Here is a 26,169-nt window from a genome sequence, read left to right on the forward strand (position 1 = left end):
TGTTTGAAGGAGTGTCACATCAGTGCAGGCAGCCTTGGGCAGGCAGGATCGGTCCGAGACTGTGTCTGAGAGGGGCTGGACCCACTTGCAGGGCTGCTTCAGGTTCCACAGCTGCGGCCAAGGTCTGCAGGCCTGCGTCTGGGGGCATGGAGGGCTGTGCCTCCTGCCAGGTTCCTGGGTGGGCTGGACTACCCCCAGACTGAGGCAAAGCAGGGCTGGGGATGGGTCACAGGGCTGTTTCAAGATTCACAGTCATAACAAGATCAGCAGGCCTGCTTTCAGGGGTCTGGAGGAACATGTCCCCTACCAGGTCCCGCTCGGATAGGACTACTCAAGGGCTGTGGCCACTTCAGGGTCTGCAATTGGATCAAAGTAAGCACGGGTGGGTGTGTTTCCTTCCGGGTCCTTGAAAGTGCAGGACTGCTTCTGGCCTGCAGCTGAGAGGGGCTGGAGCTGGGTTACAGGACTGCAGTCAGACCAAGGCAGAGGGCCTACCTCTGAGGGGAGGAGCTGATTGTCTACCGGCAGGACAGCTCCCTGATGGCAGCTGGGGCCTGTTTATGGGGCCACTTCAGGGTCTGCAATTGGGCTGAGGTTGTCTGGACTGCCGTGGGGACACAGATGGGTGTGTCTCCTGCCTCGTCCCTGGGTGGGCAGAACTGCTGCTGGAGTAGACCAGAATGGGTGGGCCTACCTCCAGGGACACAGCCAGCGGTGTCTCCTGGGAGGTCCCTGGGAGGGCAGGACTTATCCTGGCCTGAGGCTGGATCCCAAAGCTCCCACACAAGCACTTGTGTCCATGGATGGCTGCCATATTGTTGTCGCTGAGGGGCATGTGAGCTAGAGGGGCATGTGAGCTAATAGAGACTTCCTATTCTGCCATGTTGCTGATGTCACTTCATGTATTATCTGTCTTCTATCTATCTATCTATCTATCTATCTATCTATCTATCATCTATCTATCTATCTATCTATCTATCTATTATCTATCTATCTATCTATCTATCTATCTATCTATCTATCTATCTATCTATCTATCATCTATCTATCTATCTATCTAAATAGTTCTTAAATTTAAAAATCTTTTCCCATAAATTTTCTTACTTGATTTTTAACTAACTTTTTTGAAGGCTGCCGTGTAGATGTAATTCCATGAGAAAAAAATGTAGAAAAATTACATGATTTTATAAGGACTTCTCTGTGTTTCTTCTCAAATAAGACTTCATAACAGATTTTCGCCCTCAGTGGGAATTGTCAGGGCCTTAAAGGTCTAATAATTTATGTAGAAAGCTAGCCTAAAATCACATTTAAGTGATTTTGAGTGTTATCATTTTTCTCTTCTCTTTTTTTGGTCCCTTTTTAAAAATTGACATGTAATGAATATTAACAATAGAGAATAAAAGGGACACATATAAAATTGACTGTAAAATTGGCTATATAAAATATAACTGACTGAATAGACTGTATAAAACTACCTGACTGTATAAAAATGAAAAACAAGGTCAGAGACTTGGTGCCCGAATGAAAATGTTTATGTGGGTTTTTCCAAAGCCTCATCCTTGACCTTGGCATAGTGCATGCCCTCTCTGAATGAGCCGGTCTATTGCCAGGGCCTCAGGAGGAGGCCTGGGCAGACACCTTCACATGTGTGTGCTGGAGGAGAAACGTGTCTAACAATCTTCTTCCTTGTATTTTCAGCTGCCTGCTGGAATTTTCCAGCTGCCTGCTAGATGTCTTCACTAAAGAGCTCAACATATCTTAAGTTAAATATATCACCTCCAAACCAGCAATTATTTTTCTTTTCTGGTTCCTGGTGCTTATTTTAATCACCATGGTTTAAAATTCACAGAATCACCTTTTATTTCTCCCTTGATCCCTCCTCCTGAAGATGATAAATTCTGTGTATTCATGGTTTGCAGTCTCTCTCTATCCTACTCCTTTTTATTTTTTTCATTGCTACTACACTAGTGCAATTCTTTGATTTCTAAACAATGTTATTTTAATACACCCATAATTGGTCATGCAATTTTGAGACTTTCCTCAATAGAAGTATATTTTAGTTGTATACCTGAAACTAATACAATATTGTATGTCAACTATACTTTAATTAAAAAAAAATTAAAGCACCGTTGTGACCTTGTTTTTTGCCTGCTTAAGACTTTCAATCCCACCTCCATTGCATCTATGGGTGTTTCTGAATGTACCTCTTAAGTCCAATTAATATTTGGCAGTGGTTGTTTCAAGGAAAAAGGAATTTTTTTAAAAATCACAAACTTTTCAGAAATTAAACTATAAGATAGTTTATGAATTGTCTACCATTCACTAGCAGAGTATAGTTTCTCTTAACTAACCCATCTTTTCTTAATCTTTGCTATTACTGATATTTATTAGACTTGTTCTTTTGCTGTAAGTACTACATGGTACTATTCTATGATTAGTTAAAATACCTAAAGGTTGATAAATCACTGATGCATAAAAGCATAAAAGAAATAAAATTGTAAGAAATAGAAATTCAGAACATGTCGTAGACATAAGGAGTGCCTGTGATTTCAGTATGAAGAATAAAACATGAGTTGGGATATATGAGTATTTGAATGTGGTGATTTCATACAAGCATCTAAATAAGAAAAGTGCTGGAGGGACAAAGCAAAGACATTGGACCTACTAGACAAAGATTTTTAAGTCAGCTCTCTTACAAGTGCTCAAAGAGTTAAAGAAAACCATGGAGAAAGAGGAAAACAGGAGAATGATGTCTCAACAAATAGAGAATATCAATAATTACAAATAGCTACAAATTTTAAAAAGGAACTAAACCAGTGATTTCTAATATGAATGTTATGATTTTTTTCTGCAAAAGTAAAGACTAGAACTACATATCCATAAAAATTGCACTCCTAATATAAAAACACATCCCAATACTAATAATATGTTTGGGGAGCAAAGGAAAATAAGCTGTTTGAAAAATTCCTCTATCAAAAGACAGTATCCCAAACGATACTTTTTAGTGGCTCTGAATGTGAGGGAGCAACTATGAGAAAATGCTGGTAGACTTCTGCTTTCTTCAATGTAAGAACTTTTTCGACTTCTGAGTTTTAATCTTGCTCCTGTCTATATAAGCGCAAAACACCAACCTTTCGATCTGGTTAGTCTCGGTGAACCACATTGTAGGAGACAACTCTTTTTCCTTTTATTCTGGGTCATTTGGTGTGCCATGTTGTATCTGGACTAAGGCAACCCTGGATAGAAAACAGAAGCTTTGTTCACAGAGAAGGGGTGGCAGTCAGCATCATGTCTCAATATCACAGTCTATCAAACTGAGGTCATTGGGATGTGTGCAGAAAAGTGGGCAGTAGATTCTGCTTTTCTGCATGGAAGTACGCTGGTTGATGTTGGGAAAGGTTAGCACATAAATTCCTCTAATCAAGAAGAAATAAAGACATTTTTAATGACAATGGTAATTCCTTGAGAAGCTGTTTCTATGTGGCAGTAGAAATGAACGTGGTCTCCCCCACTCGTCCTGGTCTCCCCCACTCGTCCTTGTCTCCCCTCCCAGCTTAGATAAGCATACATTACCCAATGCTTGAGGGGAAGGGGATCACTGCACAGCTTGGGAACAAAGTGGATACCTTTTAGGTCTGAAATATAAATGATTCGAAAGGGGAAATGACGAGCCTGAAGGAATCTCTTTCCTCCATTTCCCACTGAGGGGAAGAGAGAAGTTTGGAATGGAAGGAAGAGGGTTAGACACGAGCAGGCAAATGTGAAGACTCATTTTCCCTGCAGTTCTGTCCTCACATTGAATCCATAGTAGGATGCTTTCCAGAACTCTTCCTTCACTGATCTGAATGAGACAGGGGTGCTTAGGGTGGTGCAGGAGAGGAGACTGCCTGCCCTAAGAGAAGCCACCAAATCATCCTGTTGCTGTAGAGCAGATACGATGGGGTGGCAAACCCCACATTAGCCCCACATGGCATGTGGGGAGAACCAAAAGCTACCGTGGGCACCAAGAAAGCGTGTAGAAGTTAGGGAGTGAAGTGGTGGGAGTAGTCAAAGTGTCACCGCGGGATGGGAGCAAGGATATCAGAATGTGGTGATCAGGGAGGTCCCAAGTGACCTGCAACAGGTTATCACAGAGCAGAGCGGAAGCTGCTTGACTGTCAGGATTATTCACAGCCCATGCAGAAGACCAAGAGGGGGTCCCCCCCCACTCTCCGCTGCCCAGGATGAGCTCCAGGTTCAGTACGGAGGGAGGGAGGTCCCTGCAAACATTTTGAAGCTGAAGGTGACACAAATATAATCCTGAATTGCCTGAGTAATCCATGCATTGGACTGAGCTCCTCTGAAATGATTAGATTGATTTTCTACACCAGACAGAAAAGGAACTCAAGAGAGAAAATTAGATTGAGTTAGAAAAAAAGTGCATTTTTCATACCTGAGGCGGTAACCGAGAAATTCATAACTGCAATATGATTCCAACTGCTCTGCTCAAGTAGCTTATCTGAGATGTGGTTAATAACCCGCTGACTTGTGAGAGCCCACTGTGAGCAGCTCATCCCAACTCAGCATTAGCAGGTTGGGAGCTTGAAATCTGCCATGGAGGGAGCATTTACACCACAGGAATTGACAAATGCTATCAAAGCAGGACTTTTGCCCCCAGAGAACAACGTATTAGACAATTACCAGCATACACTTACCTGAGCTTATCTCTTATGAGCCAAAATATAATGATGTTGGGGAAGAGATATTAGAATTTCTTTTTAACATTGGACTGTGATGCAAAAGACTTGACCCAAAAGAGTTTGACATGTTCCCAGTGCTTGATTGTGTGTTGCTTTTAAAAAAATCCATAAATAGGTTATTTTGTGTATATCCAATGCACACCTATTTTTCTCAATGACATAGAAATGTGAGTTAAGATTTTTTTATTTAGTAAATATGAAAAGGGAGATGTTAAACCAACAGGCTGTGGAAGCTGTTTGCACAGATCAAACTATCCATCATCAAGCTGGGTATAGCTTGGTAAAAGATTAGAAATACTGTCTTCTTATAAAACACTCATTTTATTAATGATCTTAAAGTATTGTTTATTCTGTACATTTTAAATTGTGCATGGTCTTTTTTTTTTTTTTTTTTTTTTTTTACTATCAATTTACCCGAAATTGGTAATCCACACATGTGCCAAACACAAAACATACGCTAAGTGGTCCTCAGATGCTGAAAGTTCGACAGTTGCTTTCTTAGCTTTGAATGAAAGACTTTCTGTAATCTGGCTCCACTCTCTTTTCTTGCCTTAATGACCACTGCCCTCTGTTTGCCCCCTCATTCCCTTCAGTCCAATTACTGCCATCCTGAAAAATGTGCCTTGCTCTTGTCTGCCCTCATGTCAGTCCTCTGCTTGGAATGCTCCAAACCTTTATTTTGACCTTTCAAAATCCCACCCTAGAACCTACATGAAATATTTCTGTTTCCCTAATCACTAAGCCAGCAGTGCTCTCCACATCCTACATTTCTTTAGTGTATATTGTTTCAGTTCCTTATATAGTATGTATCACCTGCTGAGGTGACATCACCTCCTTCATAAAAGATAAACTGTGAAGGTGGAAGGCACGTCGTAAGTGAAGACCAGGCTCTTAGGATTTTACCGATTTTACTACAGCTCTGTGACCCGACCTTTGCCTCAGTCTATTCATGTCTAAAATGAGAAAAAAAAAAAAAATCCATCCCGGCCTTATTGTGAGGATGAAATGAATTAGGACAGTGGGACATTTAGCACACTGCAGAATGCGTAGTCAATTTCTGTGTATAGCCAGCAGATTCAGAGTCATTCTAAGCATTTCTTTTGCTCATGTGTGTGCCGAGAAATATACCTTATGGATCAGGTCTTGGTTCAGGTGGTTAGAATATACATGGTAGATATTAGTGATGGCAATTAGAATGATTCGATATTTCCTTGTATACAGTAGTTTGCTCTGTTTGAAAAGTTGTGTGTGATCCAGTTACTGATAATCATAACCAGTCCATGTGATTAGGGAGATAAATTCTATATTTTTCGTTTTGAGGGATGGCATTTAGGGCTTTGGAAGAAGGTGACATAGCATAAGCTAGTTTCTTGTGCTTCCGTCATTTTTATTAAGAATTAGAAATGTCCTAAAATTCCATATCCCCTCTTTGATTCAATTTTTAATGTCTCCTTTCTGCCTTTTTCCTCTTTTGAAAAGACGTAAGAAGAGTTTATTAGTGGTGTTCAGATTGTTCAAAAACATAAAATTGTACTACTTTTTTTGTACTACTAATCTATACACAAAGCAAAATAATTTAAATTTTAAGATGTTTAATTGTGTAAGGCACTTTATTAAACCAATATTCAGCCAAAATTCACTTGGTCATTGGAATTCAAGACACATTTCTGATACTCCAAAAAAAAAAAAAAAAGAGATTGATGGGAATTAATCAGAACTGTTTCTAGTAAAAGAAATGGCAAAAAGAGAGTTTAAGATCCTTTTGAAATGTCGACTTTGCTCATTAAAAAAAGTCTGTCATTTTACCCTGTTACTAGAAAGCTAAACTCTTACAGCCCTTTGACCTTCTGAAGTCATCTCAGAATCTAATTCATTTCAATTGCTCTGAGTGTAGCTGTACTAAAACAATGACAGTTCACCGAATAGCAAGTTTCACTTTTATGTCTGACCAGCTCACAAAAATTTTTACAAGGTTGGATTCAAATATGACAATGGTGTTCTAATATGGAACTGGATTCTTAGTTATTAATTTAATGAACATAAACTCAATTCTCTTATAATACAAAGTTCTTATGTGTAACAAGCTAGATTGTGGGAAAGGTGGTATTTTAGCTGCAGCTGAGACATGGGGGAAAGAAAGTCCTAGCTGAGTGAGAGACACAGGAATACATATAATTCAAATGAAATTGTGGAGAAGGAGAATAGACTTTGTAACAAATTGTCCTGTTTTCTGAAGCTCCAATGCCAGATTGAAGTTGCATTAAATGTCATGCCAAAAAGGGTGTGTTTTGTTACCAGGAGAAAAATTATTCAACCTGCTGTTACCAAAACAAGTCTGGGAACAGTGGCAAAATAGATGCATTATTTAAGAGGCACATATTGAAGAATTCTAGGAAGGGTAGGCATTGGGAATAAACACAATTTCCTGTCTTCCTCTCCAAACCCTATAAACTTATTTAAATCCCACTGGCCTTGCTCCCTTCATTCTCATCATCCTAGAAAAGCTGCTTCTCTGTTCTAAAGTGAATCACTCCATAGCATCCTAAATCTTTTGCATTTCCTCAGGATTCCTGTTCCTTCAAATTTGCATCTTTCAGATTTCCCTTCTACTAATGATTCCTTACTTTCTTTTCTTTTTTTTTTTAATTAATTTTATTGGGGTGACAATTGTTAGTAAATTTACATAGATTTCAGTTGTACAATTCTGTATTACATCGTCTATAAATCCGATTGCGTGTTCACCACCCAGAGTCAGTTCTCCTTCCATCACCATATATTTGATCCCCTTTACCCTCATCACCCACCCCCCTCCCCCTTACCCTCTGGTAACCACTAAATTATTGTCTGTGTCTATGAGTTTTTGTTTCTCATTTGTTTGTCTTGTTCTTTTTGGTTTATATACCACATATCAGTGAAATCATAGGGTTCTCTGCTTTTTCTGTCTGACTTATTTCACTTAGCATTATTCTCTCGAGATCCATCCATGTTGTCACAAATGCTCCTATATCATCTTTCCTTAACGCCGAATAGTATTCCATTGTGTATATGTACCACAACTTCTTTATCCATTCATCTATCGAAGGACATTTTGGTTGTTTCCATGTCTTGGCCACCGTAAACAAAGCTGCAATGAACATTGGAGTACACGTGTCTCTATAGAGAAATGCTTTTATATTTTTGGGGTAGATACCCAGGAGAGCGATTCCTGGGTCATATGGTAATTCTATTCGTAATTTCTTGAGGAACCTCCACACTGCCTTCCATAGCGGCTGCACCAGTCTGCATTCCCACCAACAGTGTATGAGAGTTCCTTTTTCTCCACAGCCTCTCCAACACTTGTTACTATTTGTTTTGTTGATGAAAGCCATTCTGACTGGGGTGAGGTGATATCTCATTGTGGTTTTCATTTGCATTTCTCTCATGATTAGCGATGTTGAGCATTTTTTCATATGTCTATTTGCCATTTGTATATCCTCTTTGGAGAAATGTCTCTTCAGGTCCTCTGTCCATTTTTCAATTGGGTTGTTTGTTTTTTTGTTGTTGAGTTTCATGAGTTCCTTGTATATTTTGGATATTAGCCCCTTATCAGAGGAACTGTTTGTGAAAATCTTCTCCCATTCAGTTGGTTGCCTCATTATTTTGTCAATAGTTTCTTTTGCTGTGCAGAAGCTTTTCAGTTTCATATAATCCCATTTGTTTATTTTAGTTTTTACTTCCATTGCCTTTGGAGTCAAATTCATAAAATGCTCTTTGAACCCAAGGTCCATAAGTTTAGTACCTATGTTTTCTTCAATGCAGTTTATTGTGTCAGGTCTTATGCTTAAGTCTTTGATCCATTTTGAATTAATTTTGGTACATGGTGACAGATAGCAGTCCAGTTTCATTCTTTTGCACGTAGCTATCCAATTCTGCCAGCACCATTTATTGAAGAGGCTGTCTTTTCTCCATTGTATGTTTTTAGCTTCTTTGTCAAAAATTATCTGTCCATATTTATGTGGTTTTATTTCTGGGTTCTCAATTCTATTACATTGGTCTATGTGTCTGTTTTTCCGCCAATACCAAGCTGTTTTGATTATTGTAGCCCTGTAGTACAAGGAAATGATTCCTTACTTTCAGCACCACCATCCAGGAAGTTTTTTTCCCCTACATTTTCATCCTTGACTTTGCCCTCTGCCTACTCCTTGCCCTTCAACATCTAAATCTGAAGAGTTACCCACAGGCTACCACATCCTGCCAATTCCACTTCACTGAGATGTCTCAGTGCTTTCGTATCTTTTCATTCTTTCATTTATTCAATTCAAAATGATATCACCAGAAACTCACAAATAAATACAGAAAATAATTTTTTAACTGAGTGGTTAAAATAATAAAGGCTCAAATTAAGGTAGGGATAATGAAAAGGCAAAAGCTACAATGAAAATCACTTTGGAGGTAACGTGGACCAGATATGGCGATTTCTATACAAACAGAAATTTCTATTTCTATTATTGAAAGGGAATAATTAAAAATGATCTTAAGATTTTAGTTTGAGTGACTTAAAGATGTGAAATGATGTGGCCATCCAGTTTTGACAGGCGGTATGGCATTCATTTTTGGAATGTTGTGTTTGACATATTTATAGGGCAGCCATGAATAGATATATAGGAAGCATTCAGGATTTGGGATACAGATTTCAAAGGGAAGTTAGAGCTAAAAATAAAGATTCAGGCTTCATTGCCCAAACCCCCCAAAATTAATCATTGTAGACATAGGCCTGAGACACATAGTCCACTGAGAATGGAAAGAAAAGGAGAAGAGAGTTGTGTTAGCTTTTAAACAAAAGTAGAGAAAAGGAACCCAGTGAAAGATGCTGAAAAAGGCTGGCTAGAGGAGTGGAGAAAAACAAAAAATAAGTTGCCATGTGCACATGGAGCAAAAGAAGGAAGGGCTTGTTGTAAGTGACAGAATTTTGATCATGACTTTTCATCTAGACACACTTCCTGATGGGTTTTTTTTTTTTCCCCTGAGCTCATATATTGACCTAGATGAATATTCTAAAGATACAGGATGTCAGCATGGCAAAACAAAAGCTTTTTTTTTTCTTTTTTTAAGCATCATCTCTCAAGAATCATGAAAATCATGAATTCATTATTAAAACTCTACTTGTGGATCATCTGGGAGTTGCATATAATGGCCATACGATCATATTATCCCTCCTATTTTTATATAAAAGAGCATAAAATACTAGGGAGTTTGTATCCAGACTCGCATATAATTTTGCAAAAATGATAGACTTTAAAAATTTTATGAAGGGTATATAACACAACACAATATTCTTTTACTCAGTTATGCATCTGTTGAAGGAAAAATTGTTGTCTTTAAAAATATATAAAGTTCTTGAATTTATGTTTGACTATTGAGCTTGGCTGACTCTGGAAATACTACATTCGTATTTCCTGAAATTACAAATTGCTGATTAAAAAACAAATCACTTTATTGAGGTATGATTGTGTCACGGTACAGGGCAGGCTTCCCCCAAATATCCCATGGTAACATATTGATGATTTTGAATTAAAGTTACTTAAGAAACAGCCAGTGCACAAAGAACACTCTGACCTCTCTGACTCTCTGTCCTGGAAGCAGCAGATAAATCTCCCATGTGAAACATGACCTTGAGGCTAATGAGAGAGATGTCCTTATCCTCAGCTAGGGAATTCAAGGCCGAGAAACGTGTAAACAAACAGTATTATTTTTTACTAATTCACTACCCAAACCCAAACTTTGCTTAGGCTCCTCATTAATGAGCACCCAAATCTAAGTTTCTTTGTCCTGTCAGTTCTTCACACATTTATTGTTTCTTTGCCTAAAAAGCGTAAAAAGCTGCCTCCTTCTCTCATTTTACCTGAGTATCATTTATGATCTCTGGTGTGCATGTATTAAATTGGTTTTTTTCCTGTTATTCTGGTCAATTTTATTATTAGTCCAGCCATAAGAATTCAAGAGTGATAGAGGGGGGAATTTCCCTCTCCCTGACAACTGATATATATAAAAACCTGTACACATTTAATGTATACAGCTTGATGAGTTTGGAGATAAGTATACACCCATGAAACCATCACTATAAGTAAGACCATATACTTATTTGTCACCTACAAAATTTTCTTTCTGCCCCGTTATTTATTTATTTTTATTAAATATTTTTTAAAAAATATTTTGTCTTTTTTGTTTATTTTCAAAATTAAAATGCGAAATTCTGAACTCTGAAGCTACATTCCAAACAGCAACAACAAATTGACCTTAATTTTTAATTTTTCTTTTATTTTTAGAAAAAGAATATAGCAGAGTAATAACGATGGCAACATAATAATCCATGCTAGTAATTGATTTTCCATTTTGCTTATCAAAAGTATCTGCTTTTTACAATTATTGTACCTATCATTATGAACATGCATTGAGCTGCTTCTGCTAGGATGCTGTTTTTCACTTGCTACATTCTTCCCTGTGGTAACAGAGTGTAGGGGCAAAACGCAGGGCTGTGGATGAGATTCGCCTATTGCCAGAAGCAATTTGAAATTGGCTAGGCAGAAGCAGACCTATTTTTTTTTGTCCGTCTTTTCTGATCCAGAAAATGTTTGCATTAACTCTCATTCCCAGCTGGAAGCACTACTTTATTATGACTCAATGGATCAATATCCACTGAGAACCATGAACTATGATAGGTGGCCTGACAATTGTATGAAAGACCTCATTGGTCTGAGTGGAAATGAGGTTGCTTTGTGAGACTTTCTTTTTATCAAAAAGGACAATTCAGAACTTTCCATTATACATTACAAATAGAAATAGGATGGAGATAAACAGAGCAAAATGATGTGTTTTTTTCCTCTCCTGTGTGCACTTCCTACCTTTTGCATCCTGACAGGCTCGGTCATGCTCCCTCAAAATAAGATGACTTTTATCTTGGTGAAGCCAGGGAAATATTTGCCTACTCTTTCTCATACAGGATAATGACTGGTGTATAATTTTAGAAGGTATTTATTTCTTGGTTTAGGAGAGACAGTGACAAAATTACAAGTGCATAACCACAGGTTAAAATCAGATTAATAAATAAAAGTATCTTGATTGGAAAAATCACCCAGCAGTGATTTGTTACATTTGTATCTATTTGTACTCTTCACTATTTTAGCATAATGTAATATCCCCAAACCAAATATATTGAAACTTGATTTGTTTCATATAATGAGGCAAAAATATCATTTAAAACACAGGTAATAATTGAGGATAATTTTTAAAAAAATCTAAATGTATGTCAATCACTGACAAAATTAATGGTAATGTATTACAATTTTGATATAAACCAAATAAGAGGACATTTTGTTCTCTATATATTTAATAAAATCGTAACCTTTGGGTGCTCCTCAATTTGTACATAGGCCAGGAGCCAGATGGAGCTGGCTAGGATGCTTGGATGTTGGAGGAGACAATTCGTTTATGTAGCAAAAGGGTCTGCAATAGAAAGCATTTCTAGAATTGAATGTGTGCACAGGAGACTATTGTATCTGCTGGCTTCAGACACTAAATTCCATTTGTATCCCACTCCATTATGTTATCATAGAACATTATATCTATTAAAGACTGTAGATTGTGTGTGTGTCTATATATAGTATACTTCTTATTTCTGTCTTGTTAGTACCAAAAATCATTGTGATGCCCAATGAATGTTGAGAGATTCTGCTCTAGAGTGCTAACATGACTATATCAATGCTGCACACATGGTAGAATATTTTTGAATCAGATAGATGTATTGATTCTGGTTGACTACCTATATGCACACGTGTAAACAGCATTGCTTTTGACAGTTCACATATCGTTTTATGAAATCATATTTTATATACAGTGCATAATCAGCAGCTTTTGGGATGTGAGGCGCACAAACAACGTACTCATGAAGGTACTACAGTGCATTAGTTGTTCAGATCTGATATATTGGGTGATCTGATTTTCTCAGGCCAGTTTCAAACCTCTGAGTCTGCAGGTTATGTTAGTAGTTGAGGAATAACATGGAAACAGTGCACATTTTTCAGTGTTGTCAAAACTTGAGCAGCTGTAGGCATTGTTTTAAGGTGGAGGAGACCCTATTTGCTGTTCAGTCCAGAGACTATTTCCCATATGTGCCCACATATCAGATCAACTCAAGTCCCCTAGCCTCTGCTAAGTAAAGTAGCCTCCCTTTGTTGTGTTAGTCTCTTCCAGGTGAATGCTCAGACATTCTGATTTCTCAATTTTTCCTCGACTCCTTTCCAAAATGGCAGTTGGCATATGAGGAGTTCAGATGATGCCACACATGGATGGGTGGGGGCCTCCTGTGGCTCATGTTGGTTGTTGTACAGGTGTCCACAATAATATCACTGGTTGGATCTTTGTGTCCCAGGTCAGTGATATCTGCTGAGTGTGGTTGGGGTGATCCTAACCCGGGATTTTTGTTGACATGCACTGCCCAAACTGGCCAATTTTACTGCTGTCTTGGCAGAGGCCATCACCTTTGGCTAGCTGGGCCCCATGGCACTTCTCGTTGCTATTCAGATTCCCTGACGTTGGCTATGATATTCTTTAGGTTAATAGAGGGGCCGTAGTCTTGGGTACTATCACTGCCATGAAGCAGCCCTCTGGTTAGCTTCTAGTCAGACCCTCATTCACTTCTAGGCATTGTTCTTCTTCTTCTTCTTTTTTAATTGAAGTTTATTGGGGTGACAATGGTTAAAAAAGTTACATAGATTTCAGACGTACAATTCTGTGTTACATCATCTATATATCACATTGTGTGTTCACCACCCAGAGTCAGTTCTCCTTCCATCATCATATATTTGATCCCCCTTACCCTCATCTCCCCCCTCCCTCCCCCCTTACCCTCTGGTAACCACTAAACTATTGTCTGTGTCTATGAGTTTTTGTTTCTTTGTTTGTTTGTCTTGTTCCTTTGTTGCTTTCCATTCTATATCTCACATATCAGTGTCTGACTTATTTTACTTAGCATAATAATCTCAAGATGCATCTATGTTGTTGCAAATGGCACTATTTCATCTTTTCTTATGGCAGAATTGTGTATATATACCACAACTTTAGCCAATCATCTATCTTTTTTTCTCTCTACTTTTCTTAGAATCTGTGTGTAGAATGGTTTCTGGGGAACATGATTTCATTAGGTAGAAAAATGAAAAACATCAGGTTCTAATAAAAAATATGTCAAAGAAAAATTGCACTGGATTGAGTTAAACATACAGGAAAGACTTAATTCAAGACTATAGCAACGGGGGTCAAGACTCTTACAATTGGGGTGAGAGATGGAACTCAACTCTGTTGAAACAAAAAGTGAGAGAGTTTGTAAGCCCTGGACTAAGCTAGTGAGACAGTAGTGGAGAACATTGAGGGGGACATTGGTCAGTGTGATCAGGCCATTTGTGGTTGCTAATTGGTGCTGTAGGAAGTTAGCCTACTCGTCCACAGAGACTGGGAGATAGGGGCTCTATTTTTCTTGATGATTACATTTCAAAGGGATGACCCACAGGTCCTTGGGAAAAACATCCTTGGATTATAAAACTGGAAAGAGGCTTAGTATAGATTTACATCTCGAGGGGCCGAGAAATAATTTACAGTTACAAGTTTCCTAAATTAAATGCTCTTAGAAAAGGGAGGTCAGAGACCTGTGGTCAGGTAGAAATCTGTCTAAAGTTTAGTTAAGCTGAGGAATGTTAGGCCGTCTTGGTCACACGCATCACTAATCATTTTTCTCATTGCCTGGGAAATAATTTTTTTTTTTTACAATGAAATAACACTTAAAATGGAATAAATCATGGAATTAAATAACGTATGTGTATTCAAGACCAAATTCAACAAATAGCTAAGCTTAGAGGTAAACATATCTCATTAATTGGGAACATGATGCTGTATTATGTTAACATTTTTACAAATTGGGAAAATAGTAAATGATTTAATAATTTAAATGGTTAAAGAAAATGTTAAATGATCAATCAAATGCTTTGGATTGGTTTTGCGCTTTTTACCGTTTTTATCTACCATGCCCTCGTATGCTGGCTTTTCCAATCATTATGTGTAAAAAATGTCTGTTGGGTACAAGAGAGTGACTTTGGTTTGTTGACCCAAAAGAAGTGATACGAAGACATTTGACTCAAGACAGCTTATCATCTCTGTCTGGCTGGGGAAGATTAAAAAAAAAAAAAAGGAAGGGAAGCAAAAAATGATTTTTCACCCTCTGGGATATTGTCAGTATGCTCTTTCTGATGCATGATGTCATTTACTGAAATGACCTGCCTCACTGTAATAGATCTAAATCGAAACTTTTAGAAAAGTATTACAATGGACTTAGAAAGCACAACATAGGTAAGTCCTGATTATCCTCTGAATCTGTAGATGTCATTTGCTAAAAGTCATTTTTCAAAACTATGCATTTGAATGAAATAAAACTTAACTGTGGTGAAAAAAAAATTAAGGCACAGAATTTGGTGCTTTTGTAATTTCGTTCTAGCTTTGCAGAGGAAATTTGGTTGTCACAGAATTTGCAAATCAAATATACAAATCAAAATGCCTGCAAAAAGAAAAAGATGTAAATATTTACTTTTCAATCCACTGACTTACGGAAGATTTCAGAAGTGTTTGATCTGGCAGTACAAGAAGCAGGACTGAAAGTCAATCTGCCAGTTTGCTGTGAGGGAAAATTGATCAATAGCAGAGAAGTAAAACCTAAGAGAACTGAGTCAGGTATTATTAATTTAGGACCTTTCTGGGGAAATGAAGTGAAAAGCATCTCTCTTTTTCATTGTATATATTTAAAAAAATCCAAAACGAAAGCAATAAATACATGTAGGAAATATAGTTTACAAGTCATTGAACTGTGTAACTTTGAGGCAGTTGGTAGTCAGTGTGTGTGTGTGTGTGTGCGCGCCAAGTGCTTAAGCATTCTGTGTGACAACCGCATTGAAAATACTGTGCTGTCAGACAATAGTTTAGTGGTTACCAGAGGGTATGGGAGGTGGGGGGAGGGAGATGAGGGTAAGGGGGATCAAATATATGGTGATGGAAAGAGAACAGACTCTGGGTGGTGAACACACAATGGGATTTATAGATGATGTAATACAGAATTGTACACCTGAAATCTATGTAATTTCACCAACAATTGTCACCCGAATAAATTAAAAAAAAATACCGTGCTGCAAAGAAAAGTGTCCTGTGTTTTTATTTAGTTCGGCTTCAGTTCCAGCTTTGCCACTTATTTGGTGTTTGAATTTATACAGTCTTATTTTACCTATATGGCTCCACATTTGTTTCATTCCTTTACACAGTAAATATTCGTTAATCACCTCCTACGTGTCAGGCAATGTGCTAGACACTCTGGATCTGTCAATGAACAAAGTCCTCAAAGAATCCTGGCCTCATGGAGCTTCCATTCTAATTGGGTACAATACAGGATGAGCCATACATACAATAAATAAGAAAATTATATTCTATGTATAAAGATGTCAAAGATTTCCGTCCCAAAATGCCAAAGTGGTGTATAGGAAGACAAATGAGAGTAAGAGTGCTGTGTGGAAGGAACTTTAAATAGGGGAGATCAGGAGATACAAGCCTCTAGGAGAGATCAGATTTGAGCAAAGACTTGAAGGTGGGAAGCATGTTAGACCAGTGGATCCCAGAGAAGAGCATCCCAGGCAGAAAGCATGACTTCACAAAGCATGGGATGGGAATAGCTGCAGTTTGCTCCAGGAACCACAAGGAGGTGATTGTTGATGGTGGGGAACGAGCTGTCATGAAGAGGATAGGAGGTCAGACTTGGGATGGGCGTGGTGTAGGGGGATCAGGTCACGTAGGACTCTGTAGGCCACATAGTAATGACTTTTTCTTATACTAGGTGTAAAATTGAGAGGACTGCAGCGTTTCGAGCACAGGAATGATATTTTAACTGTTTTGTGGAGACTAGAGACTTAATGAGCAAAGATGGAAGCAGGGAGACGTGTTAGGCGGCTATTGCAAGAATCCAGGCTAGAATAATTTTGCTTGAACCAAAAGAGAACCTGGTGAAGGTAGAGAAATAGTCTGATCTGGAGCAGTGAGTGGCACCAACAGTATTTTCTGTTAGTTTGGTAGTGTGGTAAGAAAGAGAGGAGTCAAGCACAACTTCATTTTTTTTTCTCCCTGAGAAAATGGAAGAATCGAATTGTCATAAAGTGTGTTGGGGAAGGATGTGACTAGAGTATGCTTTGGGGGATGGATGAAAGTTTGGGTTGGAAGACGGTTAAAGATATTAAGTAGGGAGTTGAATGTATTTGTGGAGTTCAGGGAAAAGGTGGGAAATAGAAATTGGGGAATTATTGGCACATAGATAATATTTAAATTCATGAGGTTGGGAAGTCAGCCAGGGGTAAATGTAGATAGAGAAGAAGCAGGGCAAAGGACTGAGCCCTGGGGCATCCCAACCTTGAGAGATGGTAAGAGATGAAAGGCAGAACCAGCAAGGGAGACTGAACAGCAACCGTTAAGCTAGGAAGAAAATTAAGAGCACAAGTTTTTGTGGAAGGTAAGTGAACAAAGTTTATCTAGGCATTGGGAATAGTCAAAAGTATCAAATGTCACGGATTGGAAGACTGAAGTCTGACCATTCGGTTTAGTAACATGACATTCTTCGGTCATCTTGACAAGAGCATTTCAGTTGAGTGGTACGGAGTGAAAGTCTAATTGGAGTTGGCCTAAGAGAGAATAAAATGAGAAAAATTGCAAAGAGTCAGTATGGACATCTCACTTGAAGAATGGTAATATAAAAAGCAGAAAAAGTAGAGTGGAGTCAAGAGAAGCTTTTTTTTTTTTAAATGGGAAACATAACAGGACGCTTGCACATCGATGGGAATGATCTATTGAAGAGGGAAAAACATGACCAAGCAGGAGAGAGAGGAGAGTTGCCGGATGCAGGGGTCCTGAGTAGATTCAGCACAAGTGGGAGGGGCTCATGCGATGGGAGAGCACGGGGATGCCCTGCAGACACAGCTAGACTCAGGGGTGCTGACCACGCCATCTGAACTTGGTCTCGCTTCATCTCTCAACTCTGCCTCCCTCTGTGTTGGCTTCACTCAGGAATCTCATCACAATACTAGTTCCTCCAGCTTGATGCCAAACCCATCTTTTCAGCATTCACAGCAGAAAAGAGGGCTTCTTCTCTAACTGTCCCGACAAAATCTTGGCATTGCCCCCACTGGCTTGGTTCAGGTGACCTGCTCATCCCTGTAACAATCACTGTGACCAGAGGTGGCAATGCTGGGATTCAGGAATATACCTGAGGAAAAAAAAAAACAAAAACAATGCACGCACTATCAATAGAGTCCTGTTTTCTTCCTGCAAAAAACAAAAAAACAAAAACAAAAACAAAAACTACGCTGGTGAAAAAACAAAGCAGTTAAAGGATTCTAAATGGTGCATGGGAACAGCACAGGCCATTTAAGGGAACCAAACATATTGCTACAATGTTCTTTCCGTTTCCTTACATCACTGTAATTTAAAGTGATCTGAGGGCATCCTTAGACTCTTGGGAAAATCTAGATGAAATCACATGTGGAAAAAAAAAGTAATTATCTTAGAGGAAAACTTTTCTATGACAATTTTAATTAAGCCAATTGTTTTCTAGAAATGTAGATGCCCTAATGGTGGTTCGAATTGTCATTCCACCATGTTCACTTGTGTTTTGTGGTCTTGAACATCTGTATTCTTTTAGACTTTAAATTGTGAGAAAGAAGTAAGACTCCTCCTTTCTGTGTAGTTCCTCCCTTTACAAAGTTGAAAACCTCTATAACTCATCATCTTCACTATGACCACCAGGAGCAGATGTCATGCCATTTTAATGGGGGATAAGAGGTGATCCTTTTCTATATTTTAAGGCTGCAACCAAGAGCATTTTTTCTTCAATTGTTCTTTCCACTTTCCTGAAATTGTACCATGTGCCTTCGTGACCAGAACTAAATTTTGGTGATATCTAGCAGACAAGTTATATGGTTCTTAAATATAATTCAGCCAACCAGTTATTTATATTTAAATAAGGCTGAATAAATTATTTGGATATATTCTTGGGGTAAAATAGTCCACTGCAGGGTAATGATAGTTGTGTGATTATTTCAGGGGTAAGTAATCGAAAAGGAGATGATTTAAAAAATGAGATCCTTACACAGATTTAAATTGTTTTAAAAGTAAGTAATTTCTCGTCTGCACTAAAATGATTTGTATAATATTGGGAAATTTTAATTTGCACAATATTGGGGAATTTACTTAGCCTCTGTATATGTTTTTAAAGCTTTTATTTGAAAAGAAGGGATGTTAAAACATCTTTCATCCCACTAGATAATTTTAAATGTTAATACAGTACATAAAATTTCTAGTAGAGTGCTTAGCATACAACAGGCAGTGGACAATTTTCAGTTTACTCTTCTTTCCTGACAACATATACTAAAGAAGCAAGTTCCTTAGGAATCAGATGTTTAAAAGTGGTAGGCAACAGACACAAGAGATGCTGTGTTTTGTGGCCACTCAGTAATTAAACTGTTTCAAAGCTCAACTTGACTGTGATCCTAACTCTTTGTTTGGAGTTGGTAGCAAATTGTTTTCCAAAGTAAAAAGTACCAACAACCATATACTCATAGGCTTGCTCATAGTGACACTGCAATACTTAATTTAGAAGTCTCATCAATGGGGAGAGGTTACATCTGTCAGTGTGAATTTTCAGGCTATTATATGAAGATTCAAGATATGTTTCTGTTTGAAAAGATTTATGATACTTTATTGTGTCAGCTCCCAGTAACAAGGCCAAGGCAGGAGAAATAAGGAGGATGGAATAGGGACAGGAAGACTGCAATGTGGGGAAGAAAATGAATGGAGGGCCAAGACTCCTATTTTTGTTTTGTGGAATAATGTTGATAACCGTGAAAAAGATGGCCTTTGGTCTCACAGGTGTTGGTCTACCACGATGCTGAATATATCAGCATGTTAAACGCACAATTAAGGATGAATAATCCTTGATCGGCTGAAAGGTTTGGCTATTTTATTTTATAGTGATTCAGAGTCCAAAATTTGCTGGAGTTAGCCTCATTTTCACCGTTAAAAATGTAACTATGACAGAAGTATGTCTGCAGAAGGCAAGGTGGTTTGGTGGTAGCCAGGAAGCGGGTGTTGTGTAAGCTAAGTCACATTTTTGTGTCATGTCACTGTTGTCTCTACCTGTCATCATAGGCTGGCACTACCAAATGTACCAAGTTCTCTATATGGATCTCTATCCCTATAGATTTGCATTTTCCGTATTATTATTCGACATTTGTTTTAAAATTAGAACGAGAATAACACACCATCACACACTTACACCATGTGCATCTATAGAGCAGTACAGCTTAAAACCAAGTAGGGATCTCGGGATTCCCTGCAGCCAACTTATCTTGCAGAAGTCCCTTGGTATAAAACCTGGGAACATCGGAATTTCCATTGCTTTATTGGTATACTTCCTTAATGATAGAGCACAATTTTTATGTCAGTTGTACCTTTCACCACAGGGGAGAAATTGAAATGTTCAAGGTCAATTAATTGTGAGCGGTGCAAGTTGGCTAGTGCAGCTGTAACAGTGACTGATGCTGGGAGAGGATGCGGTCAGTGAGAGGCTTCTCTTTCTCCTGATGAGAATTGATGATCCGATTTCAACTCACTAGAATCACCCTGATCCTGTTTTCCTCACTGTGCCTCTCTTGTGTGTCCACTTTTTAAATACTGGTCCGTAAAGGAGTATCACAATGCCAGAGAAATATTATGAAATTCTGTATTTAAAGATGTATCCTCATTCTTGTTAACTGTGGACCATGAAAATTAACTAGAAAGAGGAAGAAGCAACGTAATCAGCGTTTTCTCCGAGGTAAGCTGATACAGATAAAATTCCAAATGTAGAGATGTCAGGTTAAGATGATGGTTGGCTGAGGGTATAGTCTTCATTCTTTTCCAGCTTTCCTATGTAAAAATGTGATTTAAAATACTGAGAGAGATGTAGTTGCAGCAGTACGAGGACCATGGTTAATATCAGGCTCCAGAAGACTTCCAACTTCCAAACTTTTGGTTAGCTAGGACAGTGGAGAGAAATATTTATCCATTCACCACCCCTACCATGCGCCTATCAATCCTAATCTCCCTAGAGTCAGGTACCAGACAACTCGGGACAACCCTATGCCCCAGAACCCCTCAAGTTAGCCAGTGCACAGGAGCCCACAAAACCCACCTATCCCCACCCCACTTGCCATACATACATTAGCTGTCCTTAAAATCTCCTTTCCGTGGGTGCACGTTTCTCTATGGACCTGACTGACAGCCTTCTCTTTTTCTGAGCTATAAGTGACAAAAAGTTCTGCCTTTCCTTTATCAGAGTGTCTTTGTCTCATGTCTGTCCACAAAAGAATTTTTAAACCTATAAAACAGCTGTTAACACAGCTGTTCCCCTTTAGATCTCACAATGGTTGTGCTACACCATGATAGCAAACACTTATTGGGCATCTCTTTGTAGTTGAGCCTGTACTCGAGGTTTTATGAAACAGGGCACAGATGTCAAGAATAATGCTTGAATAAAGACTCTATATAAATTAATGGTAATCTCTATGGTAATGTCAGACCTTATCAGAGCCTCAAGGTGGATGGCAAAAGGAGGAGGGAAAGAAAACATGTATTAATAGTCTTATTGGGGTGTTATATAATAGGTGGTGCATTTTAATAGTATTGAATAGTAGATAATTATGGTTTCAAAAATTTGTCAAACTCTATTTCATGATGTTCACAATGATTATATATTACTTTATACAATCATCAATGTCAGTATTACTTAAATAAATTCCCCAAATCAAGTATTATATTAAATGGGACTGATGAAACTTCTTAACAAGACATATCAGAGTCACATCTATAGTTTTCTGGCATTCATCGGATGAAACAAAACACAATAAATTTTGTTCGACACATACTTTATTGAATATACAACAAACTCCTATTTTTCACTTCTGAGTGCTTAAACACAATTTGTTCTGTGATCTTTTCCATGATTTTTCCCTCTCCTTTCCTCCCCACCCCATCCTCTCTCTTTCCAGGTAGGATAGAACCAGTGGTTCATTGGTAAACTGGCTGGGGTTGGGGTGGGTGCTGACTTGTAGAGATTGCCAATTTCTGTGATTTCAATACTCCCACCATGGTCAGTTGCAAAGATGGCAATGGTTAACAATTGGCTTGCAAACTTCCTGAAAATTTAATCATGTTTCACACACTGCTGCAAGCCAATTTCCACTGGATAGAACCCTCCATCATTTATTGTGTTATTGTTCCCTGCACATGCCCCACTAGTAACATTTTTCATGTTGTGTTTCAAACATGCTTTTTAATGTGTGTTCCTCCTATAAAAGTGTAAACATAGTGAGAGTAGGACAATTCCTTGACCATCTTTGTATTCTCAGACTTAAGGGTGTACTTCTTACTCTAAGGTGTCTATGTGATCAGACATCAAAGGTAGTCTTCTAGTTCTGCCATAGTGTGAAGATATTCCATTAAATCCAAGCCCGAGCAAAGACATTGAAGGCCAGATCTTTACCCAGTTGTGCGTGGGGGCAATAAATATGCTATTTCCAAGTGCTGACATAAATGTCCACCTGTTGAAAAAAAGCACTTTAAGCATTCCATGAGACCCTTAGTTCTCTCCAGTGTCAGGAGGTTATAATACTTACAAATGAACATAATTAACCATTTATACTAAATTCTTGTGTTTTTAAATTACAATTATGAATTTACATTTACAAGTATTAAAATTACATTTTATATTTGGGAAATTTGACTTCTTAAGTTCTATTCCTGGCATTTCTATTCTTCTAACACAGATTTGTAACTAATTCTTTGCCAATTTTCTCCTGTTTCTGTTTTCACAAAAGGAGCTGGTGGCTGGTCTCCACTTGTGTCAAACAAATACCAGTGGTTGCAGATTGACCTTGGAGAGAGAATGGAGATCACTGCTGTGGCCACCCAAGGAGGGTATGGGAGCTCCGACTGGGTGACCAGCTACCTCCTGATGTTCAGTGATGGTGGTAGGAACTGGAAACAATATCGACAAGAGGACAGCATCTGGGTAGGTTTCTTCAACAGAATGCACAGTCTGTCAGGGAAAGAAGTGTAGTTGTCCCATCCCTGCATGTTGTTTACGAAACTCTTAACCTAAGTTGAGAAACAGAATCTTCAGAATTACTTTGAAAATGTTTTTTAAGAGAAAATATGTTAATATTCATTTTCTAATACATTTCATGGTATAATTTATGGAAGTACTAAAGGCAAATTTATTTCAGAGTCTTTAGAAATTGAAAAAAAAATCTTATCAGTCCACTAAATAGTGTGGAAGTGTAAGAAATAAAACATGTATAGAAACTTTTAGGTTTAGTTCAGTTACGTAGTAGTTTTGCATTCTTTATTTACGGCTAGACAAAAGAGTTAATTCTTTTTATTTCCTCTGATGACCCTGAGATTTCTGAATTAATCCACCTCCATCCCATTCTCTCCCTATCTCTAGTATATGGAGCTTTTACATGTAATATTTGCCACATATGTGTATATCTATACACACACACGCATATATGACATATATAAATCATTCTCTAGTCTTTTCAAAGTGTGTAAGTGTGTAAAATGCAGAGTTTTGTTTTGTGGATGGGGCAGAGCTCCTACAAGAGAGACAAGGAGGCAGTTTGTGATAAAGTGGGTGGTATTTGTAGTTGACTGATTTACATAAAAGCCTGATGGAAGAAAGAAGCTAATGGAAGTTTGCTTGGTGATGAAGAAAGGACTTCTTTGTTAATGTAGAAAAGTATTGCTTTGGATCGTATATGGGCCACGGACAACATACTATAATCAAGAACTATTCCCCCACCCTCTTCTGGCTGAGCTACCAGAATCAGAGAAAATGAGTAACTTAATGTAGCATCATTCTTAGCACACAGATAATTTGGAAACCTATTTGGGCACATAATGATAATTTTCTTTGATCAGTCAACTGCCTCTTTTTTGAAACTTCCTAGCACTCCTTTTTACATTATAAACTCGTTGAAGAAATGGCCTGTGATTTACTCACACCTTTGCATCTCTGAAGCTCTAGGTGGCCACTTATTGCACGTTTATTGATGTAAATTGAATTGAGAAGTAGCTTTCTTCTTTCTCTAGAGAGAACAACAGTTGGGCTGGAAGAAGTTGCCTACTAGCATTTTTAAGAAATGCTACCTTATAGCCCAAAGCAGGTTGAAGTTGTCTATAAGAGCGAGAAAAACTGGATATTATGGTTGAATTGATTCTGTGAAAACCATTCAAACGAGGGATAAAATAAACACTAATTATGAACCAATAACAATGAAAGCTTAATGAGGTATTTATTTTAACTAGGTGTTTGGATTCCCTTTTACTCTTTTTCTAAATTGAACATTGGATTTTAAACTAGATAAGGAGTGGTTAATCCATGTTAATATTTATCTGTGTTAAGTAAAATGTATGTTTTTGACAAAATGATAGCTCAGCCATGAAAATTGCCTTTCCATTCATCAAGCTCAGGAAAGCCAAACCGAGACAGTGCCGTTTGCCTTTTTTCTTCCTCCCATTAATGGTGAGGGGCTCAGGGTGAAATAGTGGTATGAATAATAATACCTTTAACTGGTCTAAACCTATCAATTTAAAGACAAATGGCATCTATCACAATGACCTGTCAAGGCAATATTATTTTTTAGACTATGTTATAATTTGTTGGTGTACTCACAGTCTTCCGTGTGAGCACCCTGAAAATAGAGGCCGTACCTTCCAGACTTTCATGTAAGCATTCCCAAATCTTCCCAGTACTTGGCATGTTGCAGTTGTGGGGGAGGAACAAACTTTCCTCTACCCTCAAGGTTCTGATTGGTCTAATACTCAAATAGACATGAGACAGATGAGCAAGAGAAAATAACCAAATCTAATACATACGTATGTATGGAAACCCAGCATACATGAGTGAGTCAGAGACCGCTACACGCAGGATAGTTACAGAGACAGAAAGAGAACATGGGTATATAAGACATTCTGAGCTAGGGATGAGGTAAGGTGTCTTGGGGGCTTCAAACAGTCATTGCTGGATGAAAATATCTAATGTTTATTAAAATAGAAGTTTGCCCTGCCATAGAGGTGGGTCTAAAAGACGTTATTACTGATAATCTCTTATCATGAGCAAGGCCCTTAATTCAAGTTCTTCTAGGTAGTTAAAAGAAGGGGCAGAAATTTTCTTGAGCCTGAAGCTGAAATTGCCCTTAGCTCAAAACAATCCACATACCACAGAAGCACATCTTGGGGTGACATACCACGGAAGCTCTGAAACCCCACACAGGCAAATACTAAATATTGATTGAGTGAATGAATAAAGGAATGAATGAATGAGTGAATGAATAAATGAAATATACTTTCTTGTAGGATACTTTCATGATCACAGTAACCAAAAGTGACTCCTTCCACCCTCCATCTCCTCCTTTTAGCACACTTATGTTGAACCAGTTGAATATACTTAGAGTTAGGATGGTACATTTCTCTCTCCCCTATAAATTATGAACTTTTTTAATGGGAGAGGGTTTGTATTTCTTATCTTTGCATTTTGGCATTCAACACAAGTGTGGCACATGACTTTTGTTGAGTGAATTAGTGAAAAAAAATCAATGAATGAATGAATAGATTTGACTACATTGATCTCATAATGTGCTTAACTTTGCACAAAATTCTGGGAGGTAGTGAAAGAGCTGATGTTGACATTAGAAAAAAATAAAGCCGAACAGAATAAATCAAAGAATGATTCAGAGGAGCATGCAAATATGAGGTACAGACTCCTAGAGATTTGGAAATCGACAGGATATGGAGAGCACCTAGGACTGAATTTGTCAAAAAAGCAGGAGTTAAAATAGATATTGATAAAAAAACCATTGTAAATTAGATTATGGAAGGATTAAGAAAGCTATTTATGAAGATAGAAAAGTGTGAACAAAGCATGGACACTGGAGATCTCCAGGGACACAGTTTCCCTCCCGTGTGATAACTGTTGGTGAGGCTGTTGGTCGGAAGGTCTGGACAATACTTGATATGGTAAAGAATGTTGATGGATAACTTTGAGTGTCAGGATCAAAAGTAAGACTTGGTGCCATGATCACACATAAAATAGGTAAAGGTTATGTTGTAGTAGGTAAAACAAGCTCAAATCCTCAGACCTTGATGATTGATATATTTACACACACATAAACTCAAGCTACCTGTTCATCGCAGGTATGCTGCAGAGTTGTGTGCTACCCCATAGTCACTCAGGTTCCACTCTAAGGGAGATCCCTCTTTGTCTGAATCTACAGTTTCACAA

The 26,169-nt window shown here is 38.2% G+C and overlaps 1 protein-coding gene across 1 annotated transcript in view; it reads left to right on the forward strand.

Annotated features, from left to right (window-relative positions):
* CNTNAP4 (contactin associated protein family member 4) overlaps positions 1–26,169 on the forward strand; it is a 229,537-nt gene that overhangs the window by 48,763 nt on the left and 154,605 nt on the right. The window contains exon 3 of the mRNA XM_081031056.1: positions 22,703–22,896. Coding sequence (XP_080887182.1) covers positions 22,703–22,896 — 194 coding nt within the window. The remainder of the gene's footprint in view (positions 1–22,702; positions 22,897–26,169) is intronic.

This window comes from Rhinolophus hipposideros (genome assembly GCF_964194185.1).
Source record: "Rhinolophus hipposideros genome assembly, chromosome: 21".
In the NCBI taxonomy this organism is placed as follows: Eukaryota; Metazoa; Chordata; class Mammalia; order Chiroptera; family Rhinolophidae; genus Rhinolophus; species Rhinolophus hipposideros.